General features: G+C 34.2%; 1 protein-coding gene across 3 annotated transcripts in view; it reads left to right on the top strand.

Annotated features, from left to right (window-relative positions):
- ZFC3H1 (zinc finger C3H1-type containing) overlaps positions 1-26621 on the top strand; it is a 49236-nt gene that overhangs the window by 12708 nt on the left and 9907 nt on the right. The window contains exons 1-24 of one of the 3 annotated variants that reach the window (XM_067697352.1): positions 2925-2942; positions 3104-3299; positions 3548-3771; positions 5581-5704; positions 7833-7930; positions 9393-9602; positions 9802-9966; positions 10899-11036; positions 11680-11801; positions 12217-12366; positions 14122-14296; positions 14538-14669; positions 15298-15840; positions 15923-16032; positions 16885-17016; positions 17123-17244; positions 18209-18310; positions 18515-18634; positions 19541-19724; positions 21060-21246; positions 22587-22775; positions 23419-23656; positions 25955-26060; positions 26143-26341. In XM_067697352.1, the coding sequence (XP_067553453.1) occupies positions 2940-2942; positions 3104-3299; positions 3548-3771; positions 5581-5704; positions 7833-7930; positions 9393-9602; positions 9802-9966; positions 10899-11036; positions 11680-11801; positions 12217-12366; positions 14122-14296; positions 14538-14669; positions 15298-15840; positions 15923-16032; positions 16885-17016; positions 17123-17244; positions 18209-18310; positions 18515-18634; positions 19541-19724; positions 21060-21246; positions 22587-22775; positions 23419-23656; positions 25955-26060; positions 26143-26341 (3969 nt within the window). In that variant the 5' untranslated portion in view covers positions 2925-2939. Of the gene's footprint in view, positions 1-2924; positions 2943-3100; positions 3300-3547; positions 3772-5580; positions 5705-7832; positions 7931-9392; positions 9603-9801; positions 9967-10898; positions 11037-11679; positions 11802-12216; positions 12367-14121; positions 14297-14537; positions 14670-15297; positions 15841-15922; positions 16033-16884; positions 17017-17122; positions 17245-18208; positions 18311-18514; positions 18635-19540; positions 19725-21059; positions 21247-22586; positions 22776-23418; positions 23657-25954; positions 26061-26142; positions 26342-26621 lie in introns of those variants that run through there. The other 2 variants (XM_067697350.1, XM_067697349.1) reach the window with 2 other exon arrangements.

Below are 26621 nucleotides of genomic sequence, written 5' to 3'. Positions count from 1 at the left end.
GATATCTCTGTAAGACTGATTCTTGCACTGCTTTACTCTGTTCTTTTGAAAGGGAAATTCTGTCTTGTTTTTCACTCATTTTTTGTTTTTCAGCATTGCTATACCTTCATTTGGATATAAGCCTTAAAGATAAGAAAATCTGGAGAGACATCTTGGAGTATCTCCACTGGGTTCAATTAGATTACATTTAATTTAATTGAAATGTTATATGTATCTATAGATAATGTTTTTGCTTTTTTGGTTTTTTTTTTTTTTGGTGGTATGCGGGCCTTTCACTGTTGTGGCCCCTCCTGTTGCAGAGCACAGGCTCCGGACGCAGGCTCAGCGGCCATGGCTCACGGGCCCGGGCGCTCTGCGGCATGTGGGATCTTCCCGGACCAGGGCACGAACCCGTGTCCCCTGCATCGGCAGGCAGACTCTCAACCACTGCGCCACCAGGGAAGCCCTGCTTTTTTGGATTTTGAAACTTCTCATTTTCCTCCACAGATTTTCTTTTCCTAATTTTGGGGGATTATGCTGTGTGAGAAAGCTTTGGAGTTAGACAAACCTTGACCTGGTATCCAATTCTAGCTCCTCTTATTAGCTGAGTGATCCTTGTGTATGCTGTTTAGCCTTTGCTTGCCTCTGTTTTCTTTTCTACAAAATGAGTTTAATGTCATCTGTTCTCTGGGTTGTTGTGAGGTTCAGCAGGATAAAGTACAAGAGCATCAGGCACTGTGTTCGACGTGTAATAGGTATTCACTGGCCCAAGCCTTTTGTTTGTTGAATTAGAGATCTGAAATATCTGCAGTTTCTTCTATTAAGATTTCAGTTTTTTATGCTTTTTATGGGTAAACTGAAATGATGCAAAGAGCCTAGAAGCTTTAGGAAAGAGAGGGTCCTGAATTTAAGGATGATAATATAATAGATACACACGCATGTGCACATACACGTGCGTGCATTTATATGTGTATGGTTTTGAATAACTCTGTAAGGTAGGTTGACATCTCTTTTACAGATGAACTAAGATTCATGTGCATAGATTAAGTGACTTGCCTAAAGTTACATAGGACTTAGGCGTCAGAACAAGGAGTTTGAATGAGGCTCAGTGCTCTTGCTGATCAAGTAGCTGCTTTAAGTAGCATATAGTTGAATGACAGAATCAGTGGTCTCTTTCATTCCAGAAGGGTTAGTAGCAAAAGATAATCAAAGACTTTTAAGTCTCAGTGGAACAGTAATGATAACTTTATTTTACTTAAGCTCTGGATCAGCACTGTCGAATAGAATTTTCTACAATAATGGAAATGTTCTATACCTGCACTCTCCAATATGGTAGCTATTAGCTACATGTGGCTATTAAGCGCTTGGAATGTGACTAGTGTGGCTGAGGAAATAAAGTTGTTATTCAATTTTAGCTAAATTTAAATAGCCATACATGGCTTGTTGGTCCCATTTTTGGATAGCATGGCTGTAGGTCTTCAGTACCAAGCAGTAGAATTTGATATGTTTAAGTGACTTGGAGTAAAAAAGACTCATGATAATTTTTAAGCTCATTTGTTACATATATTTCCCAAAAAAGGAAAGAGTAACTGTATCCTGGCTTGGTTAAACTGAAGTACTGAAATATGTGTTGGTAGTTTAATTAGAGATTTATAATAGTCTATATAAGGTTAAACTACTAGGTAGGATCCACTGGGGGTTTTTTTATGTTTAAGAATTAAATAATTTATTGGATTTTAAAAATGTAATTACAATTCACCTATAAGGGAAAGTTACTAGGTAAGCGGGCCTTAACCTTCTTGAGTCTTAGCCTCTTTTGAGTCGCCCCTCCTTTTCCATATATACACATAAAGGAAAAACACATACAGCTTTGTATTTAACTTCAAGGAATGGGGATGCCAAAGGACTCCTTATCTCTCTCCCACTAAAGTCTCATGGACTCCAATTTAGAACCTCTGCTTAGGTTGCCTGACATTTTCAGTTATATTTTAGCTAAAATGTACAGAATAGAATAATTTTAAAAGTTAACTCAAAAAAAGTGGAGTGAAAAAATTAAGAAGTTGCTTCAATTGAAAAAAAGTTCTCATACATTTGTTCCTAAACTGTTTTCCTGTTTTAGCTTCCCTGAAGAAGTCTTGGGTGTTCAAAATATTTTCAATATTCAGATAAATATCTGTAGCTTTAGAACATGGAATGCTCTAATATAAGCAAATCTTTACATATTTTTTCCTTTAAAACTGATTTAAAGGGGGCTTCCCTGGTGGTGCAGTGGTTGCGAATCTGCCTGCTAATGCAGGGGACACGGGTTCGCGCCCTGGTCTGGGAGGATCCCACATGCTGCGGAGCAACTAGGCCCGTGAGCCACAACTACTGAGCCTGCGAGTCTGGAGCCTGTGCTCCGCAAGAGAGGCTGCGATAGTGAGAGGCCCACGCACCGTGATGAAGAGTGGCCCCTGCTTGCTACAGCTAGAGAAAGCCCTCGCACAGAAACGAAGACCCAACACAGCAAAAATTAATTAATTGATAAACTCCTACCCCCAACATCTTAAAAAAAAAAATACCATGCTTCATCAATGTCTTCTTAAAAAAAAAACTGATTTAAAGATTTATAAAAGATTTATAAAATATATATTTTAAAAAGTTTGCAAATTTGTATCTTGACATTCACTGTGCCTGTTCTGTGTAGTACTTGTAAGGCTAGTACAAGTACACATGATTATGGAACCACTTCGTTCTTCATTCCTTACCTCCCCTGGGTTGATTTCTTCTTGCATTCACTGCCATCAGATTTCTACTCCTGTTTGGGAGGCAGTTAAATGCCAATCTCTAACCCTTAACTTTTTTTTTTCATTATCAGTTGTACTCTCCCCTTCTAACCCTTCACACTTACATATAAACACATACCCTCTACAGATTGATCTTCTGTTTGTATTACAGGGACTGAATTAGAGTATAGGGCTATGGTAAGTTATTCAGTTTCCTTATTTTATTTGTATTAATATTTACCATTTAAGTATTTGCCTTAAAACTAACTAACTGATCTTATAAAAGATTTGACTTGGTAATATGTTTAAAGTCAAATAATAGAATCTTTAAATGGCAACTGTTTCTTTTTTTAAAGAAGCTTGGTGAAGATGAAGAGGAGCTATCTGAATTGCAGCTTCGTCTTTTGGCTCTTCAGTCAGCCAGTAAAAAATGGCAACAAAAAGAACAGCAGGTGATGAAAGAAAGCAAAGAAAAGCTGACTAAGATGAAAACTGTACAGCAGAAAGTTAAAACCAGTACAAAAACACATTCGGCCAAAAAAGTTAGCACTACAGGTGATCATTTCTGTTAAATTCTTTTAATTGATTTCCTATATCAGTATGGTTTTTAGATTTTAATTCAGAAAGTTTTGAGCTGAGAATTATATTCTGACTAAAGTATAATCGTATATAAATGAACTTAGAGGAGCAGCTGTATATATGACTTAATAATGAAAAAAAATGTTAAAGCTCTTATTTTCTTTTATCTTCTAGAAAATTCTAACTCTAATAGATACTGATGTTTCTATATTTTTTATTTAAAGCTAAACAAGCATTGAGGAAGCAGCAAACAAAGGCATGGAAGAAACTACAACAACAAAAAGAACAGGAAAGACAGAAAGAAGAGGATCAACGGAAACAAGCTGAAGAAGAAGAGAGAAGGAAAAGAGAAGAAGAAATCAGAAAAATTCGAGATCTCTCAAATCAGGAAGAGCAATACAATCGATTCATGAAATTGGTTGGTGGAAAGAGGCGATCAAGGAGTAAAGTAAGGAGTTCAAAAATACAAAATCAAAATATTACTCAAATTTAACTGTTCTTATAGTCTTATTTCATAAATTCAGTCAACTAAGAAAAAGTATTACATTCTTTTGTTTGATAGAGCTCATTATATAAATAACTCTTGGGAAGAAGGGAAGGTAGGTTATAATTGAGAATGAGTCGTTTTTATAGTTATAGATATTAGAAATAAAAGAAATGAAAGGCTAGTATAATATTATGGTTAGAAAAGCTTCCTTTTGACTTTTTTGTCATTTTCTGTTTAGAAGAAAGTAGCATTACTGAGTTGTAGTGAGGACTTATTCTTAAAATGACTGTTCCCTATTAGTTTTCCATTTTTTAGTAATGTAGAATTAGAAATGTGTCATGATTAATTGATATGGACTTTTTTTTTTTTTTTTTTTGGCGGTACGCAGGCCTCTCCTGTCGCGGAGCACAGGCTCCGGACGTGCAGGCTCAGTGGCCATGGCTCACGGGCCCAGCCACTCCGTGGCATGTGGGATCTTCCCGGACCAGGGCTTGAACCCGTGTCCCCTGCATCGGCAGGCGGACTCCCAACCACTGCGCCACCAGGGAAGCCCGATATGGACTATTTTAAAGAAAGTTAAATCGTCATATAGTCATAGCGTTAGTGCATGTGACTTTAGTTATCAAGCATTTGTGAGCCTTTATTATGTATAAGTCATTGATAATGACTAAGTCATTTTCTTTTATGGATGGTGTTAGGAAGTAAACTGGAGATTTAATACTGATCTACTGCTATTAGCAGTGACAAATTTCAGAATTCTGAGCTTTAATAATACACTCACGAGTGTAGTCTCATACACTCGTGGGTGTATTATTAAAGAATAGAGGGATATTTAAGAATAAGAGCTATTTAATTGTAGCAAGTCAAGAGTTAGGTTTGCTTAAGTAAGGAATATATAAGTATTCATACTTTGAACTTCCAGAAAGCACTTTGATAGAATCTTTTTTTAGAGAAGTATTGTATTAATAGTTGTATGTTACTCTTATATCCATCTGGATAGTTTTTTTTTAATTTTGCGGTACGCGGGCCTCTCACTGTTGTGGCCTCTCCCGTTGCAGAGCACAGGCTCTGGACGCGCAGGCTCAGCGGTCATGGCTCACGGCCCCAGCTGCTCTGCGGCATGTGGGATCCTCCTGGACCGGGGCACGAACCAGTGTCCCCTGCATCGACAGGCAGACTGTCAACCACTGCACCACCAGGGAAGCCCCAGATAGTTTTTGCTAGTTTTCAATTTGTTATAAACTGTCTCCGAGTGGAACATTTTAAGAAGTAAAAAAAAAAAAGAAAACGTACGAGCATATAACAAGAGTTTTTAGTCTTCAGTTATCATTAGTTTATTCATAACTAAAATGTTAAGGATTATTTGGGCAATATTCTAAATATAGTTTTGATTACATAAAACTTGAATTCATTTATCTGATTTCTTAGCTTACAGAGAGAGGCTATTAGTATTTATGAGCTTAGGGTCATCTTATTTTCTAGAGGAATAGCTGATTATTTAGTGGCTCAGCTCACTCTGGGAGATTTCATCTGTATATATAGTACTTGCTAGTTTCATTTTCTGACAGTTGTAAAATGTCAACCACAGTGTACCTGTCATGTGTGTTGAATTTCCCCAATCAGATGTGATAGGCAGTTCTAACTGGATCATCGTGATTATTGATACTGTTCTACATAAAATATAACTATTAATTGTTTTGCAATTTCTAGCCTAAGAATAGATTAAGACAGAAAATATTGTGAAACTAAAAAAAAATCTTGTGTAATTAGTCCTCAGACCCTGACCTGAGACGATCCTTAGATAAGCAACCTACTGATAGTGGAGGAGGCATTTATCAATATGATAACTATGAAGAAGTTGCTATGGATACTGATAGTGAAACCAATTCTCCAGGTATGAGCTAAACCTTAAAACATATGCATGTTCACAATTATTAAGTAGAAAATCGTCACAAAGCTACCCAAAACCTTGCAAGAAATGTGTAATGAAAGTGAGATTTGCTGGTGGGCTGTACAACCATAGACATTATTTGGTGTTATAAATAATTCAAGAGCAAACCTCAAATGTGTAATATTAACCTTTATTTCTAAGTATTTCTTTCTATATAGCATTTTAGTAAGAAGGCAGTGTTTTACTGTTAACTGTGTGATCTAAAAAGTGAATATTGTGGGAAAGGTGAGAACACTGTTTTAAAAAACAAATAAACAAACCTTTGCTTTCTTAAGTATCTTTGTATCTAAGGCATTCTTCGCTTTAGTTAAAAAAAGGGGGGGGATCTTTCTTGATTTTAGGCTTCCTTCCTCCTTCCACTGATGATACTCTGTAGGAATAGGGAGATGGAAAGTGATACTAGTGGTGTCTTAGGATCAGCTGGTTAGAACTGTTAGGGCTGTACCTCAGTTAGATTGCACATTTTAGGGTATGACCATCCTTGCGTGCTAGAGGCTCGCTTTAGTTGATATTCAGTGGTGATCAGCTGTGAGAGACCTGTTCTCTTACTAATTAACACACATAAGACTGAGGCAGACAACCAAATGCAGTTGGTGTTCTAGGAACTAGAATACTTACCTGCAAGGCCACATGATCAGTGTTTTTCTTCCAGTGGTCATATTGTGAGACCAAATTAAACTAGAATTCTACTTTAGTGTGCCTAGAGAGAAGGCAAAATCTGTATGATTTGGTAATGTTAATAAAAGTGCTCATTTTCAGGTTACTATGTTTCGGTTCATATTTAATAATCTTGTATTTTGATTTCATAGGTTAATTCTCTTTGGTCAATCTTTAATTTTCATATTTCCAGGTTCTTGGAGATGATTCATTGTAGTTCCCAAGTATTGACAATATTATTATTACTCTTTCTATAAAATAATTTTATGATCTACCCTCTTAAAAGAATTTTGTAAAAAATTATTATACAGAGAATGTACTCTACTCAGTTTTGTAAATTTTAACTTTTTGCCGTATTCATTACAAATATTTATGTTTTTAAGAAGTAAAGTGTTCTAAAGGTCAGTGTATAGTCAAATGGCATCATTTGGGCCACAGGTCAGCCCCATATAAGGCATGTGGTTAATATCCATATTGACTTGAGAGACAACGGGGACAAAGAAGAAATTTTAGTTTTCCCTAAGGTTGTATGGTTATTGAGTAGCAAGAGTAGTCTTTGAATCTGCCAGATTTCAGTGAGTCTAAAGAAACCACTGACAGTAAAAAGTGCAATTATCAATACTTTTAGCTGCTGCCAAGGAAGAAATGCTAACAATTTAACTGAGATGCATCAGTAACTATTTCAGAATTATTAATGTTTATTTATTTATTTATTTGGCTGCGTCAGGGTCTTAGTTGCAGCATGTGGGATCTTCTTGTTGCAGCATGCAAACTCTTAGTTGTGGCATGTGGGATCTAGTTCCCTCACCAGGGACCAAACCTGGGCCCCCTGCATTGGGAGTCTTAGCCGCTGGACCACCAGGGAATTCCCCAGAATTATTAAAATGTGAAAAAGTGTACACTTTAATAATTAAATACAGTGGGTAATTCTTTTCATTCCTAGTCCTGTTTGCTTTCTATCCAATTTAAATAGTCCATTTCTTCACTTTTCTCCACATGAAGGGAGGAATGGAGTCACCACATCACTGTTTTCCTTTGGTTAGGACACTTTGGCAGATTCAGGGGAATTTTTTGTTTTACTATTTCTTAAAAAGTATGTTTATTTCCAAAAAAAAAAAAGTGTGTTTCTAGCCTTTCCTGCTCTATTCCCTGTTACCACCACTAGGTGAAAAGTAGAGCAAAGTAGAGAGTTTTGAGGGACTAAATATCAGCGTAAGTGGATGGCTGATTTTGTAATGATATAAGGACAATAAGGAGGTGGTCTCATGGAAGTCAAATATTTTATTGGAGATTAATAAAATCTCACTTGTACTCTACTTAGATGCAATTTTATTTCTTCAAAAATACCATAAATTTAATTTATTCCTATTGAAATACATCTATTATTAAACTCTTACAAAAATTTTTTTTACAGCTCCTTCACCAGTGCAACCACCATTCTTCTCTGAATGTTCATTGGGGTATTTTTCTCCGGCACCATCTGTTTCTTTGCCTCCACCACCTCAGGTTTCTGTAAGTGAGAATTGATATGATTTCTACGAAAATTTTGTAGCCTTATGTCTTTTCTAATTTGTTTTGAAAAGCTGGCCTGTAATTAATTGTTAGGTTTGAAGAGAGCGTAAAATCAAAATTGCTTATCAGAATTAATAGCTATGAAATCTATGGAATAAACAGTTGATTAGTTATTGGCAGACTATCCATTTGGTAGATTTTTTTCGTAGCTAATTTTTTTTTTTTAACATCTTTATTGGGGTATAATTGCTTTACAATGGTGTGTTAGTTTCTGCTTTATAACAAAGTGAATCAGTTATACATATACATATGTTCCCATATCTCTTCCCTCTTGCGTCTCCCTCCCTCCCACCCCTCCAGGCGGTCATAGCTAATTTTTAATCTCATGTTGACTTTCTTTCAGTACTTAGTATGTTTCCTTCTTTCTTCTCTTTGTTCCTCTTTGTTCCTCAGAAAATGTATTCCGAAGCAGAGTAAGAATTATCTATTGTTTTGGATTTTTTTAGGGGGAATTGGGATTTAAGTGCATTAAGGTGCTTCTAGAAACTTTTTTCCTTTCTCCTCTTTTGATTAAATAGTTACTTTTAATTTGAAAATTCAGTAAAAGAAAAGCATTGTCTATGCAAGTTAATTTCTTTTCCCTACCTTTTGAAAGAACTGCCAGTCCCCTGTTAAAAAAAAAAAAAGAAAGAAGAAAAAAGGAAGTGGGGGATCACAAAGTAAAATTTCTGAAGTTATTTCAGATGAGAGAACCTAGAGGTCACACTGGATCTCTCTTAATAGGTTAGTGGGGACCTTGCCATTTCACAGTTCCTAGGTAGATATCTGGTGTCCTCCTAGGAAGTTGAAGATGAGGGGAATATTAGAGCAGAGAGTGAGAGAGAAACATTTTTATTTTTTCTTTCTTCCTTGAATTGTTTTATATGCCAAGGGAAATACTGGAAAGTCTTTGAAGCAAAAATATGTGCAAATTCAAGGATTTGGGTAAAATTGTCTTTATAGATAATCTCGAAGAAGCCATTTCACAAGGATTTTATGAGGGTAGTGGTGACTCTTCTTTACAATTAATTCTTGAGATACTCTAGACTACGCCCACCCAGAATCCCTTTGGTTCCTAAGTTTTGATTTTTACTTAAGTGTTGTATCTGATTTTTTGTTATCTGTTTGTTTTCAGGTAGTCATCTAGGCAGATAGACACTGTAAAGTTTGATTTCTCTATTTTTAAGTTTATAAATTAAATGTTTCAAATATTGTTGATTTTTTGTAAAAATTATACTTTTTCATGGCTGAATATTGGATTTGGTTAGTTTTGAGATTTCCAGTATTCTTAGTTCACTTATGCTTACAGTAAAGTAATAACCTGTATACCTTTTTCTAATTTAATGTTACTCTAATGATAAACACTTGGAATGGGTAAAATATGCATAGTAATTATTATTTCTTCTTTTTTAAAAACAACTAGTCAATACCACCTTTGAGCCAGCCTTATGTGGAAGGCTTGTGTGTTTCTCTTGAACCTCTACCTCCTCTACCACCTTTACCACCTCTTCCACCTGAAGATCCAGAACAGCCTCCAAAACCACCTTTTGCAGATGAGGAAGAAGAGGAAGAAATGCTGCTCCGAGAAGAGCTACTTAAATCTCTAGCGAATAAAAGAGCTTTCAAGCCAGAGGTAATTTAGGTACCTGAACCTCTAGGTGGTGCTATTGAGCTTAGTTTTAGGTAGCCCTACTTTTCTCTGCTAGTTTGGGATTCATTGGGCTTTTCAGTAAAGTGGGGATAAGTCTGATAGTACTTTGCTCAAGACCTTTAAAGGGACAGAAATTTCTTTTCATTTAAAATTGCTTCATATCTGTCTCTTTCTTCTTTAGGAAACATCCAGTAATAGTGACCCACCTTCACCTCCAGTTCTGAACAATTCACAGCCTGTGCCAAGAAGCAATCTGTCGATAGTCAGTATTAATACAGTATCTCAGCCTAGGATACAGAACCCAAAGTTTCACAGAGGACCTCGTCTTCCACGAACTGTGATCTCGGTAAAAACAAACAAAATAATTAGTCTTATTGTTATTTAAACAGCTTGTGAGAAATTTGTCTGCAGTTTTGCTGTCCTATTCCCTAACTCCTAGTTTATTATATACAAACATATATGTATTATTTTTATTTATTAATAGTGAAATGGGAGCAGCTTCTTCACTTGTAAACTGGTAGAGTTCATGATAATATTTTTTGGGAAGCATTATTTTCCTCAGAGAGGTATTTTTTGCCATTCCCTCAGTTTTTGTTCCATATAACTTGGTCCATTTAGATTTTCTGTCTAGTCAGTTTTAAAAGCAAATTATATATATTTTTTATTTCTCCCATCTTGGCTCATAATTTTTCAATTAATGACTGTACTATAATGGAAGAACTTATGATGTTTTTCAATGTTTATTAAGGAGATTGAAATGACAATTTATTTCTACCTTGTTTTCTAATGGGTTTAAAGTAAAATAAATGGAGCAAAGCCAAGTTGAAATCTTGCCTCTGTTCGGTGTACTTATTCTCCATATATAAGCACAAAAGCCAAAAAGATTTATTAATAATAATGTAGAATTATTAATTTTTTCTTTGGCTTTAAAAGGTTAATTTAGATTGCATTATGGTTCTTTATAGAAAGTTGGAGAAAATAAAACTTAATGAAGAAAGTGATGATAGTAGTATCTAGAGAGACTGAGAATATAATCAATAGAATATTTTTATGTTTTTGGATATAACCAGTATCTGTGGAGTGGGACAAAGTAAGTCAATTAATACAATATAAACAGGAGGAACCATAGACTGTCTGCTTGAAACCCATTATTTTTATGAATTTAAATTCGTACAGATAAAGTGACTTGTTCAAGGTCATGAAGCTAATTGTGGTAGAGCCAAGAAAAGGATAGAGATACTTCTGTCATCAAGAGTAACAAATATACTGTCTTTGCAGCTTCCAAAGCATAAATCAGTGGTTGTAACCCTAAATGATTCCGATGATAGTGAATCTGATGGAGAGGCATCCAAGTCAACCAATAGTGTTTTTGGTGGATTGGAGTCCATGATTAAAGAAGCAAGACGAACTGCTGAGGTAAGTGCAGTAATGAAAGATGCAAAGATTTATTGACAATCATTAAAGTTTGTTTGTTTTTCCTGGAAATTAGACCTTAGAGGTTTAGATTTTTAATATATCGAATTATGGAAATATAAATAAGAATTATGGAAATTATAAATAATACAAATAAGTATTTGTATTATTAGGAGTTTATATAATGAAGTGTGTATAAATTTAGATAGGTTTAACTATTAAAAAACTCCTTTTTTTTTGTTTCCAGTTGACTGTCACTTTTTTCAAAATAGTAAAATTGTGTGGATAATTGTCCTCTGTACTAAGGAAATTTATTGTTTTGGAATTTTGTTATATTACCAGAAAATAGTGTTTTTATCAAAGTGTATCACCTAAATACAACTTTTATCCCTATTCCTAATTGCAACAGTTGCTTAGATATGAAATAGTTCAATTATTTTCAAACCATAAGTCTTGACTACTTACTGGGATTGTACAATTAATTTGGTGGTTAATGGCCAGCACTGTGTTTTTTTAAACGGAATAGAAAATAATGATGAAGATGTTTATTTCTAAATATATAAATGTGCACTGGATAATGTAAAATATAGATCTTAGTGTGGGATTATAAAAGCTTTTGATCTGGTTGACTTCAAACGTTTTCTAGCAAGCTTCAAAACCGAAAGTACCTCCAAAATCTGAAAAAGAAAATGATCCCATGCGAACACCTGAAGCTTTGCCTGAAGAAAAGAAGATTGAATATAGATTGTTAAAGGAAGAGATTGCCAAGTAAGTGGCATTTTATGTAATTAGCTTTAAAGGTGTGTACTATTTTCGGTGCTTAATCTGTATACAGTTTATTGGCATTGGGAAATGAAGATGATGATTTTTATCCAAGATGAAGAGTTAATGTTTTTAGAACTTGCACAGGAGGGGGAGCCAGATGATCACCTATAAGCTTGAAGGCAGTGATGCACCGAGGTATAAACAGCTTAGAAAAAGATAAAAGCTGTTACAAAGGAGAACTACACTATCAGCTCTGAATGCCAATTTGGGTCATGCATATTGGTCATCATTGTTATTAGTCAATATGTTAGTCACTTAGTTAATATTTTTACTTTATTTTATGAAATAGAATACATCTTAAAAAATAATTTCAGTTTATTTTTTGGTATAATTTATTAATCTTTATTGATTATTTTAGTCGTGAGAAACAGCGTTTGATTAAATCAGATCAGCTGAAGACAAGTTCATCATCCCCAGCAAACTCTGATGTAGAAATTGATGGGATTGGCAGGATAGCAATGGTTACTAAGCAGGTTACAGATGCAGAAGCAAAACTTAAAAAACATAGGTGAGTCTCATTATCTGATTAAATACTGCATGTATCTAAGTGTTCCTATATTAGAGGAATATATTTTTGTGGTGTATGTCAGTAATAAGTATACTGTGTGATTACCAATTCTTTCATACTTGATAGGCCTAGAGAAGGCTATCATTTTGTTGAATTATACATTTACGTGAAGTAATAGTATTAATGTTTAAATAAAAATATCAAGACTTCAAAAGAAAGTTTTCCCCTTCAGATTTATGTATGGCTTTAAAACCTCTGGCATGTTTTTTAAAGACCTTTATTGGAAGCATATTTTTATTGTTAAAATTGGTAGACTTGATTGTTGGAAATAGTCATTACTTAGTCTGTTAAGTAAGACACATGGTCAAATATTGTGTTATTACAAAAACTATGATATGCAGTAACATTAAGATGTACCCTGATATTAGAGATCTGAAAAATGTTACTCATAGATGAAATATTGTGGTGACCATAAATCTCCAAAATTATCAACGAGAAATGGTACTGTGTATGTTTTAAAAGAAATTAAAATAAATTCATTTAGATTCCATTTCTTTAATAACTTTTATAACAAATGAAAAGATTTTTAAAAATTCTTTGTCTTTCTATTCCCCATTCTCTTTATCACATATTCTCTGTTTTTATGATTCATTCTAGATGTCATGTGTTGTGACTGTTTGAAATATGGTATCTTTCTGGGAAAGATGCTTCATTTTTTTTTTTTATCATAATGTTCAGTAGTTGAAAAGATGAAAATCTGTAAATTTGTCTTTTTGTCCTGATTTTTACTTCTCAGTTCCAGTCTTTACATCTGTCTATTGTTTAAAAATTAGATTTCTTTTTCTCTCCTTTGCTTTGCTTTAGATAAAATGAGTTAGAGGTTTGTAAATAAATTAAATGTGCTTGATTATGTTTATTAGATGTTTATTTGTGTGTTTATTATTAGGAGCGTTATAAATGAAACTAAACATAGTGATTTTCTGTCTTAAGTCTTCATTTTTCTTTTTTTATTTGAGGTTTTTTTATGTTTTTAATTTTTTGCGGGGGGGGTGTTGGGTCTTCGTTGCTGCATGCGAGCTTTCTTTAGTTGTGGTGAGCGGGGCTTCTCTTCATTGTGGCGCGTGGGCTTCAGTAGTTGCGGCACATGGGCTTCAGTAGTTGTGGCTCATGGGCTCTATTGTGCAGGCTCAGTAGTTGTGGTGCACGGGCTTGGTTGCTCCACGGCCTTTGGGATCTTCCTGGACCAGAGCTTGAACCTGTGACCCCTGCATTGGCAGGCGGATTCTTAACCACTGTGCCACCAGGGAAGCCCTCTTAAGTCCTCATTTTTCAGGAGTTATTTAGGGCTACATTGAAGGTTACTATTAATAGCTTTTCAACTGTAATTCACATTACTCAGACGCATGTTTTGTTTTGTTTTTTTAAAGATCCGACCCAGGGAATTCTCTGGTGGTCCAGTGGTTAGGACTCTGCACTTTCATTGCTGAGGGCCTGGGTTCAGTATCTGGTCGGGGAACTAAGATCCCGCAAGCCGCGTGGTGCTGCCAAAAAAAAAAAACGGCCAACCCATATTTGCTTTCATAAAATTTAACAGTGTCTATCTGAATACTTATTTTATTCTTCTAAATATTCACCTCTGTGTATCATAAACATATTTTTAAAAATGAGCTATTACTTCGTAAGTTTTTTATTCTGATGGTGTCAGTCCACTAGTTTAGAAAAACGTTCATAAGACTTTTGTTATTTCCCAATTAGGATTCTCTTGATGAAAGATGAATCTGTTTTAAAGAATCTAGTACAGCAAGAAGCTAAGAAGAAAGAATCTGTTCGAAATGCTGAAACAAAAATTACAAAACTTACAGAGCAGCTTCAGGCAACAGAGAAAATTCTCAGTGTCAACAGAATGTTTTTGAAGAAGCTTCAGGAACAAGTAATGTTCTTTTCTTAAATTCAAATATTGTAGTCCCATGTTTACTACACGTTTTTATGGGCCAAATTTTTAATAAAACCATAAACCAAAGCCATCAAAATGTGTAACCTACACATTGTTCTCCACTGAGATGTAATATTAGCATATTTTTAATTTTCATTTGAATACCGTAAAGAAATTATGTTTAAGAAGGTATTTCCTCTCCTAAGATTTACATACTCAGAATTACCCTATATTTCAGATTCACAGAGTTCAACAACGTGTTACAGTTAAGAAAGCTTTGACTCTGAAGTATGGAGAAGAACTTGCTCGTGCAAAAGCAGTGGCTAGTAAAGAAATAGGAAAACGTAAACTGGAACAAGATCACCTTGGAGTAAGTTGTTTGTAGAAATATTTAATGTTTGAAAAGGAGAAGGTTTTAATTATTCTTTTGAGGGTAAGAGATGCATAAGAAGTTCAAGCTTTCCCTGCAGATTTAAAGAGAATAAGATTAAAGGTTTTTTTTGTTTTGTTTTTTTTGTGTTTTGTTTTTGTTTTTGTTTTTTGCGGTATGTGGGCCTCTCACTGTTGTGGCCTCTCCCGTTGCGGAGCACAGGCTCTGGACGCGCAGGCCCCGCGGCCATGGCTCACGGGCCCAGCTGCTCTGCGGCACGTGGGATCTTCCTGGACCGGGGCACGAACCCGTGTCCCCTGCATCGGCAGGCGGACTCTCAACCACTGCGCCACCAGGGAAGCCCAAGATTAAAGTTTTGTTTTTAAATGGCATCCACATATTTGGAAACTTTTTTTTGTTTGTTTATTTTGACTTGTTTTGTTTGTTTTTGGTACCTCATAGATTAACTAGCAAATCTGTTGGAGGCTTTTGTAAAACTGTTTTAATCTCATTATTGACTTAGTTTTATAATGTTGGCATTGTATTGTAGGGATAGCACAATTATCTTACCAAAAATTGTTTATAAAGTCATAGCAGTATAAAATATTGATATCATTTTTCCCCCCAGCCTAACAAAATGATGAGACTGGACAATTCTCCAATATCAAGTCCAAGAAAGCATTCAGCAGAACTAATTGCTATGGAAAAAAGACGATTGCAAAAGCTAGAATATGAATATGCCCTGAAAATTCAGAAACTAAAAGAAGCCAGGGCCCTTAAAGCAAAGGAACAGCAAAATATTGGTCCACTTGTGGAAGAGGAACCTGAATTTTCTTTGCCTCAACCCTCACTTCACGATCTGACTCAAGATAAATTAAGTCTGGACACTGAGGAAAATGATGTTGATGATGAGATTTTGTCTGGGTCAAACAGAGAAAGAAGAAGATCCTTCTTAGAATCCAATTCTTTTACTAAACCTAACCTTAAGCACACTGATACACCTAACAAAGAATGTATAAACAAACCTACTAAGAATGCAGTAGAAAAACCAGAACTTTTTCTAGGGTTAAAAATTGGTGAATTGCAGAAATTATATTCAAAAGCTGATAGCTTAAAACAACTGATTTTAAAAACTACCACAGGCATTACAGACAAGGTTTTGCATGGTCAGGTAACTGAACATTTCATATTCTTTATAAAATCTAGAATTCACCCTAGCCTTTATTTTATGAAATTTCTCTTTTCTTTTGCAGGAGATTTCTGTGGATGTGGATTTCGTGACAGGACAGAGTAAAACAACAGAAGTGAAGCCATATCCGTTTAGACCCTACCATAGTCCCCTTTTAGTTTTTAAGTCTTACAGGTATAGAAGAAAGATTCAGTAAACTTGAGGTTCAGGATTGCTCCTTGTTCTTAATGATATCTTAATCTGGAATGTGTGATGACCATGAAAAAAAATTGAATCATGGCTGCTCAGAAATGAACTTGTCCTTTTAGGGAATATAAAAATTTAAGTGCCTTGTTGTCAGACTTGAACCAAATAGGAATTAAGATTTAACTCACACTTGGGTTTACTAATTCTTATCAAATCCTAATTTCTGGCTACTGGTGAAATTGTGGAGAATTCTGAATTACTATATCTATTAAGGATTTTAGGAAAAATAACTGGAGTCTTATGAGAATTTAAAATTTTTGCTTTTTAATTTTATTGTTATTCTAAGGAATGCATTGGCTAGCTTTCATAAAATTGATTTGACACTTTCCAATGATTAACTTTGGGAGGTTGTCTCTTTTTTTTTTAAAGACTCTTTAGAAGCTGTGAGACTATTAAATTGGTATGATTTAATCGTAAAATCGTACAACACCTACCAGGTAGTATAGACTTTTTCTCTAGTTTTTTGGTTGGCTGGTTATGTGTGGAAGAAATACCAGTGTTACACACCACTTTATTATGTGGTAGGAAAACACTACGTTTAGAATACAGGATATTGTTGTTCTTTGTTTTCTATTTCAGATATTTTATGTCTGGGTATAAAAGTAGTTTGTCCCTATGACTTGATATTCTGGTTGTTTTCTAGAGTTAATTTTGGCATTAAGTAATTAGATAAATAGTAAGCTCAAAGTATAGAAACTTTAATTGAGAAAGAAAAAATGAAAAAATTTCTGAGGAATGTTTATGGAGCATCGTAATGTGCCTCTCTACCTCTCTTCTTAGATTTAGTCCATACTATCGAACCAAGGAAAAACTTCCCCTAAGCTCAGTATCATATAGTAATATGATCGAACCAGATCAGTGTTTCTGCCGTTTTGATTTAACAGGAACATGTAATGATGATGATTGTCAGTGGTGAGTAGTTTTTATTTGTTAACATTTTATAATTTAAAAGGCAGTCTTGGTTATGTAGCTTTGATATATACATGATTATCTTTTCTGTGTTGTTATTTTATTTTAGGCAGCATACACAAGACTATACGCTTAGCCGAAAACAGCTATTCCAGGACATTCTGTCATATAATCTGTCTTTGATTGGTTGTTCAGAGACAAGCACTGATGAAGAAATTGCTGCTGCAGCAGGTTTTAAAGACCTCTTGTTTCCCAAGTGAAAATTGAATTTAGGCAATTTAAAAGTTTTATATTCAGTTGTTGACATCTTTAAATAGCCATAATAATTCAATACATTCATCTATGACACTTTATCTAGATCTGCTCTGTCCAGTACAGTAGTCACTAGCCATGTGTTGCTATTTAAATCTAAGTTAATTAAAATAAAAATTTGGCTTCCTCAGTCACACTAGCCACATTTCAGGTGCTCAGTAGGCACTATTGAGCTCAGTATTGGTAAGTGCTTACCGGTAAGACAGTGCAGATGTAAGACATTTCCATTATTGCAGACAGTTCTTTTGACGGAGCTTATCTAAATATTTCACTTTATTTAGAAGAATATGTTAACATAGTATAGAAATATTACCAGTGATTTAAAAATAGACCCTATTTAATTTACTATTTTCAAAAATAGAGGGGGATTAGAAGTTGAGGTGACTATAGTTTCAGATTCTACAATGAAATAAAAAAGGACTTTATACACTTTGACACTGTAGAAAGCATAGATTACTGCCAGACATTGTGAATAAATGTTGTTAAGCTTTTCCCCAGATTGAGTGCCAAATATTAAACCTTAAACTACAAGTCTTTTCGAAGTAGGGGAATTAGTGTTTGTTAAATTCAGTATTATCACAACTCAGAGTGATTGTGACATCACTGAATCTATTTAGTCATTCCTAATTAGGGACTTTAATTTTCACTTGCTTAGGTTGTTTTAGGAAATACTTTTTTTCAGTCCACATTGGGGTGCATGATATGGTAGGATTTGCTGTAGTAGTTAAGATAATGTAGACCCTGCCCTTAGAAAGCCATAGGTGTTTTTGACTAGTACCTTTAATTTTTAAAGTATTCTTTACTTCATACTCTTTAATTAGCCTCATCTCTGTAATCCATATTTTTTATACTTTTTATGAAGATAGCATTGCTCTAATTTCAGAAAAATATGTTGAGAAACTTTTTGGAGTAAACAAAGATCGAATGTCAATGGACCAGATGGCTGTTCTCCTTGTGAGCAATGTCAATGAAAGTAAAGGCCATAGTGAGTATATGTATCTTTCTCTCGCACAAAAGGACCTTAGAGTTTATGAGAACAATTTTTTTGGCATTATGTAGAAATATATATATACCATGTCTGAGTAACATGATAGAATAAATTCAGCTCTTTTTGAGTACTATTTGGGTATCCTTCAAAACTATAAAAGACTAGTTCTGTTAACCAGCAGTCTTCTCCTGTCTACTTTAGCACCTCCATTTACAACCTACAAAGATAAAAGAAAGTGGAAGCCAAAGTTTTGGAGAAAACCTGTTTCAGAGAATAATTTCAGTAGTGATGAGGAACAGTCTACAGGACCTATTAAGTATGGTAAGAAGTAATTTAAGATCCAGAATCATTAAATTGTCGTGTTACACTTTGCTAACACTTTGCTAATCTTTTGGTGTAATCTACTAGCCTTTTAAAAGTTTCTGTTTTCAAAAAAGTGATGCTGCTTGGCGTTTAAGGCAATTAGTTCTTCCTTGGGCAAGACTGTGCCTTATATTGCAGGATGTTTTGTTTTCATGACCCCTGCCCAGTAAATGCATGGATCACCCTTTAGTAAATGTGACAGCTTTAAATATTACTTGAGTGGGGAGAGGGGAGCAGTGCTGCTTCTATTTGAGAACTACTGCCTGGCCTGTGTCCTTCTTGAGAGCAGGAGTTCTGTTTTGTTTTATCTTTGAGTCTTTGTTTTCTGACATGCAGTAGGCTCACAGAATGAATGAATTAAATGAGTGAACAAAGAAATGTATAAATGAGTGCCTTATTGTCGAGTACATCTTACATTATATTCTCAAGTTTGCATAATTTAATTGCCTACTATTTGTGGATTAGCAAATATGCTCTCCTGTACTTATTTACATTAACACTTTTTCTCTAATTTAGATGTAGTGGAATATGGAATAAATCATTTTCATAAATTATTATAACTTTCTCTTAAAACTTAATGAATGTGAATTATCAGTTGATGTCATTTACGCTTAGAGTAGAGAGATCATACTTCTGGTTTGCCCAGCAGAGTCCTAGTTTATACCTGTCATCCTGGTGTAATTTGTATTAACATCCCTTTTTACTCTTAGAAGTGTCCTGGTTTGGAGAATAAACTATATGATTGCTCTACCTTAAAGCTATGAGCTTTAGATTTTTATATTATTTTAAAGATAAGGCCAATCGTTTTTTCTTGGGTTTGTGGATTTAGAGAAATTGTGAAGCTAATAGTGCTTTTTCTTATAGTCTTCCAGCCAGAGAACCGAATAAATGTTCCAGCTTTGGATACAGTTGTCACTCCAGATGATGTCAGATACTTTACAAATGAGACTGATGACATTGCTAATTTAGAAGCAAGTGTGCTTGAAAATCCTTCTCATGTACAACTTTGGCTCAAGCTTGCATACAAGTACTTGAATCAAAATGAGGGGTACGTCCCCTTCTATCTTTGTGTAAACTGGTGCACATTTATATTTTTATGTTTGAAGTTTATTTCATCTCTGGTAATCAGGTTTCCTTGCTACTATCAATGGAGTCTTTGTTTTTTTGACAAAGCCAAAAGCACTTAATTGTTTTAAAGCTATTAGAAAAAGTTTAAGATTAGATCTTGAGTTATGTGCTTGGCTTAGTGTATGGGTAATTAATTAGCTACAGTTTTTAACTTAAGTAAGCTCTTATTTCAAAGTAGTGTCAGTTAAAACAGTAAATTCTGAGTGGTCCAAGAATTAATCATTGGATTTTTTAATACGTCAGGTAGTCATGGTCTCAATAAAATTGTGATAAAGACACAGTGGAACAGGTTAAATTTTATGTTAATTTTAATTTGGAGATTTAAAGCTTGTCTAAGAAACTCTAAATTCTGGTGAATTGACTTTTTTCTGTGTGTGGTGTTATATTATGTGTATTCAAATAAGATAAATAGTAATTTATCTCAAAAATGACAGCTCCTATTAAATAATTGTGTTTTTTGACTCCTACTTGTTGATAGGATTGCCAGGAATAATCTCTTATTACCAGGAGTAATATTTATTACTGTAATTGTAGAATTACAATAGTAAGGTGTTTTTGTTTTTTTTTTAAACAGACTGCTCTGTCTTAAAACTTGGTATAAAAACTTTTTTAAGGTAGCACTGCAGAATGCTAATACATCACACATACCTGAATATGGTGCTTATTTAACTTACCTTGTGTGTCATTTTCATGTTGATAGGATAAGTTACAATGTTTTCTTTTCTGACTCATTTACTGAGTGAAGGCCAAAAAACTGTACATTATTTTATGAATAGGATCATGAGAGACAGTTTTCTCCTCCAAGAGATAGTGAGCCCTTGACTGTTGAAAAGAACTATTATATTGAAAGCTTTGATTATTTTGTGCTAGTAGTAGCTGGCCTTGAGGGAGAATTGTTTAACTTTTCCCATTCCCAGACCAGTGGAAATCATAAAAGGTATTGCTGAACATGGACATAAAGCACATTTGAAGTTGATAATCTAGTGGTTTTATAACACTGTGTTTTTATCTGGTAAATGCGCATTGAACATCCACTTAAAAGGGAATTGTTGGGTCAGTGGGAAATCGGGACCTGTTTTGGATGGATGTGATTTAAAATCTTAATCTACCTCCCTTTGTCATTGGTGATTCTAACTTCTTGGTAGGTTCTAATAGAAAATGGAATTAAAAAGTTGACTTATTAGAACTAGACTGATTTAAAAAGTATCTTCAAGTGTTAAAAAAAATGGTCCTACTTTTTCTTTCAAACATGTAGGCTATGTTCCGAGTCCTTGGATTCTGCTTTAAATGTTCTGGCTCGAGCTTTGGAAAACAACAAAGACAATCCAGAAATTTGGTGTCATTACCTCAGATTGTTCTCAAAAAGAGGAACCAAGGAGGAGGTGCAGGAAATGTGTGAAACAGCTGTTGAATATGCTCCTGATTATCAAAGTTTTTGGACTGTGAGTAGAAAAGATAAAGTTGTGTGTGTGTTTGTTATCAATAATTCTTTAGGTTATCTTAAATATTGATGTGTAGGTTAATAGATCATATGTTTTGTCTGCATATAGATATAATAATAACCTTACTTTCACTGTCCAGTAACCTCAAAGCCACTTCTCTGGGTCAGGATTAACTTAGACTAAACAAGACAGTATTTAGTGAAGAGGTGATTTTTGTTGTTGTTTACTTTATTGGTAATGAGGAAACAAACATTTTAAAACATTTTACACTAACCTATTCTTAAGCAGTTTTGGTTTGGGCAAAGTTAAATGAATTTTTTGCTGAGCACCTGAAAATAATTTAATAATATTCTTTTTATGCTTATATAACATTTTCATGAAAGCTAGGAAATAATTTGGTCTTTTTATTATATGCCCTTGTTACTTATGGAAAAAACTTTATCTGTAAATCATACTAATATCGAACCTTGCTAAGTTTAAAAGATTTGGTGAAAAAGTGGGTTTTTCCTCATTCTCTGAGAAAATGGGGTGTTTCTTACCCAGGCTTAAACTTAAAATTATGATTAATTCACTTATAAAATAAATATTCATTAATATGTGAACTTTTACCAGCTGAACTCAGGAATTATTAGATTCAGATAAACTTTCATATAAACTGTTACTATCAGATCTGTCATTTACTTGCTAACTGAAATTCAGAACAGACAGATTTGGATAACATAGTATCCCTTAATGAATGAACTTGCCACTTTGTTACTCTCCTAACTCACTGAATAGATTTAGACAATGAAAAATGCTTGGCTTTTAACCTGCAGCCTTGTACCAAAGTTAATGCTATTGATCACCACAAATTATAGGGTGTGATGTTTTTCCTTAAGTTGTTTGGTCTTTAAAGGACCTTTTAATTTCTTTAAAAGATTAAATCTTTTAATTATTTTGTCACATATTTCTTATATGAATGCTATTCTCAAAATTTTTATACAGTCACACACCTGAGCAATTCAGATTGTATGTGATCATAAACGTGAGCTTTTGGAGATCCATCATGGTCTTGCTGCCATTTATTGATTCAAGGAAAGGAGACGTGAAATTGCTTTAGTGATAATTCTGAGAGTGTATCTGTATTGTTTTAGTTTTCATCTGATTCCACTTTCCAACTTGTGGTAGAAGGGGAAATCTAGGTTATAGTACTGTACAATGGGTTTATACATATTTGTAATTATCCTTTTTATAGAAATTGAATTTTTAATATGTGATAGTTTCTTAATGAAATGTGAAAAATCTGTAGTTTTAGATATTCTTATGAAGCAGGAGTAATCATGTGAAATCCATTTGGGCAGTTTCTGCACCTAGAAAGCACCTTTGAAGAAAAGGATTACGTATGTGAGAGAATGGTGGAGTTCCTGATGGGAGCAGCCAAGCGGGAAGCATCAGATATTCTGTCCTTTCAGCTTTTAGAGGCTCTTTTGTTTAGAGTTCAGCTACACATATTTACTGGAAGATGCCAAAGTGCACTTGCAGTTTTACAGGTAAACATTTATTATAGCATTTAATGACATTCTGTAGAGAATTTTTTAAAGGTTTAAAACAGTACAGGTAGCATTGTTGAAAGATAAGGACACAGGCTTTAGATTTGAATCTTTGCCACTTACTGGTAAGTTGTGTGAATTTGGGTAAGTTTACAGCTGTTTCCTCCTTTGCTTATTTAGTAGGGATAATATCTTATTTAGAGTGTTTATGAGGTTTAAATGAAAATAATATTTGCTGAGTACCCACCAGAATAAACTTCAATATTCAAACCATAAAGGGAAAAAATTAGTCCATAGTGGAAATCTTCTATATGGGTGTGGTGAGGTTTTTTGTTTATTTTTACTCTTTTCTCTTTATCTTATTAGATTTTGAATCTCAAAATACTTAAAATATACAAATAAATTTAACCTTTTCATTAATTATGTTATAAACCGTAGCATAGTAAAAATTATGTTAATCTGGTATTGATATCTCTAAAGAGTTTCTCCATTCAAAAAATTGGTGAGTATCAGAATTTTGACTTAGGTATTTAAGAACCATGCCAAAGAAATAAAACACTTTTAATCTTCTTTGCCTTCACAGTTGAATCTTATTAGGAATATTTTTAAAAACACCTTCAGATTATTTTTCCATTTTACCTAGAATGCATTGAAATTGGCTAATGATGGAATAGTAGCTGAATACCTTAAAACAAGTGATCGATGTTTGGCATGGCTGGCCTACATACATCTTATCGAATTCAACGTTCTCCCTTCAAAATTTTATGATCCGTCTAATGCCAATCCTTCAAGAATTGTTAATATAGAACCATTTCTAATGCCGTGGCAAGCAGTTCAAGATGTAAAGACTAATCCTGACATGTTGTTAGCAGTATTTGAAGGTAAGTATAAATGTTTATAAATTATTTAGAACATCAACTTATTGCTTATTATGATTCTTCAAAATTAAATGAAACAAATTTATGTATTGCAAGTTTTACACTTTATTATATAAATGCTTAAAAAATTAAGGATTGAATCAGATAAGATGGGCATTGGCATCTATGAAAGCTACGTTTTTCTGATTATGGCAAAGGATATCAGCTAAATATGTACATAATATAGCATATTTACATAGGTTTAATGAGTTGATTGAATCATAGAACCAGGTAAATTTTGTAAAGCAATCTATCAAGGTGAAAGTTAAAAGATAATATCTTATTTTTTCAAGTAATTAATCTTTTTTCCATCAGTCAGTGAGTTTGATTCCTCTATGTACTAACCGAGGTATCTGCTTTGGAACATACATAAGATATAAAGCCTGTTCCCTTCTAATAAGTATATAGCCTAGTCAAAAGATAAAATCTATACATCTGACATAATTAATAAACATATGAGGCCACATAACTATTAGTATATAGTCTAAATTCTGTGCTTAGAGAAGAGACTGGGATCTGTGATTTAGAGAATTACATGGTACAGGCCATAAACCTGAAGGAAAGAGATTATTGCAGGTTGGCATGATCAAGTATGTCTTCACAGACAAATTAGGACTTAGAGCTAGACTTTGAAGCTTGCCTATAATGTGACTGACATGGTGGACCTCCTCCTCAAAGATGGGACTCTTGTCTTATTTTTGTATTTCTCAAGGGCCTATAATGTCTGGCAGTGTACTGAGCGCTTAGTAAATGTTCATTGAATAAACTAGGGAAGAAAGGAAGTAAAAGGACATTCCTATTAGGGGAGCTAAGTAAACAAAAAGCAACAAGTAGATAGGAATTGGTGCAATGGATTTAAAGGGAGCTTAGAAGAAGGGAGAGTCCTTATCAAAGTGAGACTTTTTGTGCTGGAGAACAGTAGGAATTAAGCTTGATAAGTGGAAATGATACCAGATTTTCAAGAACTTTTAAGTATGGTAGGCTTGATGACAATAGAAATTCTTTAAGAAAGAAAGAATATGCTGGAGAGAAATGATACCAAAGGTAGGAAAACCAACCAGAAGCTGACAGCCATAACTGAGGCATTAAAAAAAGTAACCTGGGAAAGAGAGAGTATTTATTGGAGACATTTTAAGTTACCATATAGAGATTAGGGACAGATTAAATGTCAGGGAAGAAGAGAAAAAATAGTCAAAGATGATTTCAGGGTTTTGAGACCAGGAAAAGGTAAGGGTACTAATAGAAAACTGGTGAATTGGGAAGACTGATTTTGGTAGTAGGAGTGGTATTTATGAATGATAATTGGTCACCCAAGTGGAAATGCTTGTTGGCAGAAGGAAATAAGGAAGTGCACCTTAAATGGACAATTATGGATAGAGAAATGGATTTGAAAGTTATCAACATAGAAATTATTGTATTATATAGTGCTTTACAGTTTTTAATGTGCACTCCCAGTAAGTTATTCACCAGCTGAAGCTATGAGATACTTTCTTTGAGGAAATGGAGATTTTAAAGTGTAGCTGTAAGGGGTAAAAGGGAGATTGAGTCAGTGAATGAGACCAAGAGAAAATATAAACAATCTCTTGGAAGCAGAGGCAAGAAGAAATTAAAAAGAAGAGGAAGAACATTATCAAATGCTAATCAGATAAAATGAATGTAGAGATAGATTTGTTTAGATAGGATCCTTATAAGTGAACTTCAAAAGTGCTGTTTCAGAATGACATTCATTTTTAAACTCAGCAGTTCTGGGAAGTCATACCACCTTGGGCAAGGAGGAAATGGTGACAGTTGGGCAAAGTGAAACAGTGGAGGACTTTTCTCTAAGAAGTAGCAAGATCGAGTAAAGGACTCTTTACAAAGGGAAAAGTGTTTTGAAGGAGTAAGGAAAAGATCAAGTTTAGGGGGAGACGTTTAAATGGCTGTAGATCAGCAGAGCAAGGCCTCTTGAAGTGGGTCGGAGAAAGATGAAAAGATAATTCATTCTTTAATTTCTTTGACATAATTTTTCAGGAATTTAGTATAAATGCAAAGATGCAAGAGCTCATACTGGGTGTTTTATTCTTAACAGGAAAGTGAGGGTGAAAGATTTAATTTTAGGAGTTTGGAGATACCTGAAATACCTCCTTTGGGTGAAAACCAGGAGTTTAGTAAAGGTGAATAAGATGTAGTCAAACAAAAGAATAGGCTACCTTAGAGTTTAAATAACACAGTCAGATAATTCATTTTATGTTTGATTCATGTTATTGTGGTGTTTTTGGATAGATGCGGTGAAAGCTTGCACAGATGAGAGCCTTACTGTTGAGGAAAGAGTAGAGGCTTGTGTTCCACTTTACACAAACATGATTGTTCTGCACCAGCTTCTTGAGAGGTAAAACTTAATTGACAAGCAGTTAACCTCATATTAAAAATTGATTTTTTCATGTGTTTAAATGTGTGTTTTTCTTGTGAAGGTATGAGGCTGCAGTGAAGCTTTGTAAATATTTATTGGAATCATGTCCCATGAACTGCCAGTTGTTGGAATCCCTTGTTGCTTTATATTTGGAAACAAATCAGCACGACAAAGCTAGGGCAGTGTGGCTTACTGCATTTGAAAAAAATCTTCAGAATGCAGAGGTTTTTTATCATACATGCAAATTCTTCATCTCGCAGGTAAAAAAAAAAAGTCATAATTCTTAAATATGATATTTTTATGTTTCACGTTTATTCATCCTTTAAGATGTTTCAGGCATCAGCCTCTCTGGGATGCTTTTACTGATCCTTTTGCCCTTTGCAATACTGTTAGGTATTCCTTCTCTTTCTGCCATAATACCTCATGCATAGTTCTACCATTGCACGTAATTACATTACATTGTAATTTTGCTTATAACTACTTTGTATACTACTCTAAGAACTCCCAGAGGGCAGGGACCATGTCTTATTCTGATTTAGA

The sequence above is a fragment of the Pseudorca crassidens genome, chromosome 11 (genome assembly GCF_039906515.1).
Source record: "Pseudorca crassidens isolate mPseCra1 chromosome 11, mPseCra1.hap1, whole genome shotgun sequence".
NCBI lineage: Eukaryota > Metazoa > Chordata > Mammalia > Artiodactyla > Delphinidae > Pseudorca > Pseudorca crassidens.
Note: the sequence above shows the minus strand (reverse complement) of the source record. Positions and strands in the feature narration are given on the sequence as shown.